This window comes from Tupaia chinensis, unplaced genomic scaffold (genome assembly GCF_000334495.1).
Source record: "Tupaia chinensis unplaced genomic scaffold, TupChi_1.0 Scaffold139757_1, whole genome shotgun sequence".
Classification (NCBI taxonomy): domain Eukaryota; kingdom Metazoa; phylum Chordata; class Mammalia; order Scandentia; family Tupaiidae; genus Tupaia; species Tupaia belangeri.
This window is the reverse complement of record NW_006199637.1, coordinates 3,024,442-3,029,243: the sequence shown is the minus strand read 5'-3', so window position 1 is coordinate 3,029,243 and position 4,802 is coordinate 3,024,442. Positions and strand designations below refer to the sequence as shown.

At 59.2% G+C, this 4,802-nt stretch overlaps 1 protein-coding gene across 1 annotated transcript in view; it reads right to left on the bottom strand.

Annotated features, from left to right (window-relative positions):
* Positions 1-846: 846 nt before the first annotated feature.
* OTOF (otoferlin) overlaps positions 847-4,802 on the bottom strand; it is a 109,706-nt gene continuing 105,750 nt past the window's right edge. Inside the window, exons 43-47 of the mRNA XM_006162226.2 lie at positions 3,029-3,219; positions 2,641-2,882; positions 1,877-2,055; positions 1,695-1,795; positions 847-1,271 (exon numbers count right to left, since the gene is read on the bottom strand). Coding sequence (XP_006162288.1) covers positions 1,091-1,271; positions 1,695-1,795; positions 1,877-2,055; positions 2,641-2,882; positions 3,029-3,219 — 894 coding nt within the window. The 3' untranslated portion in view covers positions 847-1,090. The remainder of the gene's footprint in view (positions 1,272-1,694; positions 1,796-1,876; positions 2,056-2,640; positions 2,883-3,028; positions 3,220-4,802) is intronic.

The window sequence follows — 4,802 nt, the reverse complement described above, 5'->3', positions numbered from 1 at the left end:
AACACAGTGGGGCCACAGGCTGTAGGGCACTGGGCTTGAGTCCCAGCTGGGACAGGCTGGTCAGGCACCACTCGGAGCCTAGGTTCCTCTCCCCCTTTGTAAAATGGGATCCATAGTACCCACCTCCGGGGGTTGGCGGGACGGTGAAGACAGACATGCATGTGACGCACCAGCCTGAGAAGTGGCGACTCCCTAAGTGTTGGCTATCCAGGGTTTGACCGAATGGGCCATTATCCCGCAGGTCGAAAACGGCTCTGGACTGGGAAGTCGCACAGGGGTGGGGCAGCCACTTCAGGACTTGCTGACTACCCTGGCCCAGCCTCCCCCTTCTGTCCATATCTCAGTTTCTTCCTGCCAATGACACTGGCTTAGTCTTTTGGACGCTGCTGGGTGAGGAGGCGGGGTGGTGACCTGATTGGTCATTTGAAAACCAAGGCTGGAGTCTTAGCTCAGCCCTCATGTGCTTGGCGACCTTGGGGGAGCGACTTCCTTTCTCTGGACTGCTCTGTCAAAACGTAAATAGTCATTTCTAGTTTGGAAGTCTGTGATTCTGGTGTTTTTTTTTTTTTTTTTGAGAGGTTTTTCGCTATAGGGTGCATGTGCTCTCCAGACAGACAGAGAGAGACAGATAGAAAGCAAGAAATCGCCGCCCCCGCGCCAGGGGGGATGGCCACGCCACAATCCCTTCTCCTCCATTCTCCTCTCAGGATCTTGGGCATGCACGCACACGCGCCCAGCATGAGTTTAAACCACCGGGTCCGGGACTTGAACTGCACTCGACTACATGGGAGTCCAGTGACATAGCCATTACGCCAACTGCTGGTCCCAATCTATGATTCTGTTTTGAAAGCTTGAAAGTTGCTGTATATGTTTGTGTGGGCTTGTATGTGCATGCATACATGTACATGTGCACACGTGTGCATACTCATGTGCATGTTTGCTATGTGCTTGTGCGTGTATGTGCTTGAGTGCACACATGTGCTTGTGTACATGTGTGTGTTTGCATGTGTGTGAGTGTGCGTATCACAGGGGGCCCAGCCCTTGGTCCTGAGGAAGCAGGGAGGAGTACCAGCGCCCAGAGGCTGCGGGCTCAGGCCCCAAGGATCTTCTTGACCAGGTAGCCAGGCACCGAGTAGAGAAACAGGGCGAGGAGGAGGAGCAGGAGGAGGAGCAGCAGCAGTTTGAGGAGCAGCCAGCGGTACGTGTGCCACAGGAAATAGCGGGCGGACTTGAGAGGGTTCAAGAACCAGACGAAGCTCGTGTCGGGCCGGCTGGAGTGTGGAGAGGAGTGGAGGGAGCACGGGGAGAGGACGGGGAGGGCCAGGGTCGGGTGTGAATGGGGCCCCGACTGAGAGGGAAGCCGAGCTGGGCTGTGTGTGGGGCTTCTGGGTACCTCCCCGGCCATCAGGGCTGGCTGGGCTCCCACATACCACTATCGTGGTTGCCTGCAATTGGCGAAAACGAGGCAGAAGATTTACCTTGAAACAGAGCCCTTCGGGGAGCAGTTCCGCCTGAGCCCACCGTCTGGTTCAGAGGGAGCTGGCGGGACTCAGGGGCCAAGGACGGAGGGAGGAAGCCCCCTGCTGTGGCCCAGGAAGGGGCTCAGAGGGTGCCCAGGGAGTGGGGCTGAGAAGCCCAGAGGTTGGCTCTTCCGTCCTGTCTGAGTGTGGTGGGGCAGGCCGGTGCGCACTCACTTGGGTTTCTCCAAGGGGTCAGGCTCGTTGCGGGCCAGGCCCACCGGGTTCTTCTCCGCCTCCTCAGCCGTCAGTAGGTGCAACTCAGCCTCCACCTTGCCCTGCAGAGGACAGAAAGGTCCCAGGGCTGTCCCCGCACCTGGCCCAGCCCTGCCCACTGCCCAGGTAGGGCCGGTGCCCACCGTGAGCTCAAACTCGTCGTTCTCGTTGCGGGCCAGGAGGGGCCACCAGCCTTTGACGCGTTTCTGCTTGAAGATGGAGACGAGGGGCACGTCCACCTCCCCGGTGGCCATCTCCATGGTGCACTGCTTGGCCGTCTTCGCGCCCCGCGGGAACCGGTTCAGGTCCAGCTCGATGGCGCCTGTGGCAACCTCAAGGTCAGTTCTGGGTGCAGGAGGCAGGGGCAAGTCTCTGCCCTCCAGTGGGATCTCGTCCTCCTGCCTCTCATTAGCTGCTTGGGCTTGGCGAGGGGGGTCATTAGCTCAGGGCAGCCACACACCCCCACTGCTCAGACCCTCCTTCGGCCTGGAAGGTCTGCTGGGCGTCTGTCCTCACACCCGCTCTCTGCGTCCACTCAGGTCGAAGGCCTAAGCTCACAAGCTTGCAGATACGGACAGTTTCAGAGGAGACCTCGCTTCACAGGAGCTGCCTGAGGCCCAGGGAAGTTTCCTGACTCCTTGCTGACCCCCTCACCAGCATTCACGGCCCCCTCCCTGGTGTGCCCAAAGCCCCTTTGCAGCCCTGGCTATGACACTGAGGTCACCTGTCCTAGGCAGGTTAGGGGGATGCTGAGGGGGCAGGCTCACCATCTGCTACCTCTGGCTCTGACAGGCTGGGTAGGATTGCACCCGCCCTCTCCTCCTAGAGGGGGCACACCCTTTCCCTAGCCCACCCCTGCCCCTCCTCAGCCCTGGGTCACAGGCCCCCACCCCTCCCGACTCTGCACCCAGGAAGTCGTCGGCAGAGAAGTGGTCGGCATCCCAGATCTGCAGGGTGAGCCTGGCGGGGATCTTGTACTCGGTCTCGTCCCAGGAGAACATGGACTCCTTCTTGGAGATGACGATCTTCTCCTCGGCTGCCAGGTAGTCGAAGGGGAACAGGTAGCGCCAGTTGAAGTTGCCCTCGCCGGTGAGGGAGTGGTAGTGGACGTCTGTGTCCTGCTTGTCCTCCTGTTGGCCCTTCAGCCACCTGCGGGCCACATGTTCAAGACCTGCGCCCACCCCCAGGGATCTCTCTCCCCACCCACAGCCCCCTGCTCCTCCCCCTCCTAGCCTATGACCCAGGGGAATGGCTCTCCCAGCTCAGCCCTGCCCACGCAGGGACTGCTCACCCACCCCCGCACAAAAATGTCACTGGACTTCTCCCCAGGCGAGCACAGGGCCAGGGCCAGGCTTGTGTGGAAAGTGTAGACGGGCCCCAGAGAGAGCAGGAGGGATGGCCAGATACAGGGCTGCTGTGAGATGTTGCCCTTGCCCTGGGGGGACTGGGGTGGGGGGGACCAGAGCCCTAAGGGGGAGGGTGGTGCCTAAGGACAGGCAGAGACAGGGAAGGACAGGGAGGGGAGGCGGCCAATTGCCGCGGAGCGGGTGGCACTAAGTAAAGCCCTGAGAGTCAGAAGTAAGTTCTCTCTCCAGGGGCAGACGCTTCACTCCAGTTCTAAGTCTGCATTTATGTGCAGCAGCCTGGAACGGAAGTCCATGGAATCTGGTTTCCTGCATGTTTTTGTCTCTAATAAAGAGTTCTCCTTGAGGTTTAATGCAATTATAAACTAGGAATTATAAATGAGGTAGTTACATTTCAACCATTAGGCGTGAGGTTGAGTCATCCAACAAAACTGGAGGGCAGTGGCTCTCCTTGAATTCTGCCGCCCTGGACCCCTGGACTGCGAGTCCAGAGCCATGCAGTGGGCTGGGCGCCCCTAGTGGTAGGACCTGTAACCGCAGGCTGAGGGCCTCACCCTTAGAGGCTATTACAGACAGAGCTGGCTGCATAATTTGCTCATTTCAGAGTAAAATGAAAACGCAGGGTTCCTTGTTAAAAAAAATCTTAAGGATAGCAGGTGGAGTGGTGGTTAAGGTGCTGGACTCCCACATGGCTGACCGCAGTTTGAGACCTAGACCTAGTGGCTTGCTTTCTCACTTTCCCTCTCTCTCTGGTGAGTACATGTGTCCTGTAGCAAATTAAGTAATAATAAGAAATAAAATTAAATAAATAATTCTAAAAACAAATCTTAAGAACATCAAGGTAGCAGCTTCAGAGCATGAAAACAAGGTCTCCTCTGAGTGCAGGGCCCCGGGTAGCTTCATTTGCCCACCAAGCTGGCCCCGAGTCCAGGCAATGGGGGGGTCAGAGCTGGCAGCGATGCGATCCTGCCACTTTACGGATGAGAAATCTGATGACAAGGAAGACAGAGTGACCTGGCCAGGGTCACCCAGGAGACGCAGGTGGCCTGGCTCCTGACCCAGCGCTCTCCCCACCCTGCCACGTCCTGCCTCTCCCGGGCATGCCCTCCTGCACAGGACTTCACAGGCACTTTAAGGACGTTTGCAGAACTTAGCGACGTGCTGAGCGCTGAGCACAGAGCAGGCACTCGGGGTGTGCTGTGTGCACGAGTGCGCGTGTGTGGGAATGCGTGTGCGTGCCGTGGCAGTGCTGTACACACGAGTGCGCGTGTGTGGGAATGCGTGTGCGTGCCGTGGCAGTGCTGTACACACGAGTGCGCGTGTATGTGAGAATGTCTACCACGTCCATGGGGTGCCGGAGTGTGACTCGGCTTCCTCCCTGGGGGCAGAGGGGAGAAGGTGGCCCTGCCTTGGCCAGTGAGGACCTGTCGGAGCAGGCCCTGCAATGCCGTGTCTCCCTGATAAGGCCTGGCGGGCAGACCCAGGGCCCAGGGAACCAAGCCAAGTGACCGAGGACATCTGGCCCTGAGCCTCCTCCTCAGGAAGCACTGGGCCCTGGTGGGAAGTGAATGGGCGGGTGGGGGTGCCGGGGTGGGGGCTGGGCCCTGGGCCGCTCACTTCTTGGGCTTCCGGGGCGAGATGTCCAGAGGCGTCCCTGGGGCCGGCATGTCCATGGGGAACATGTCCACCCACAGCTCCAGGGGGC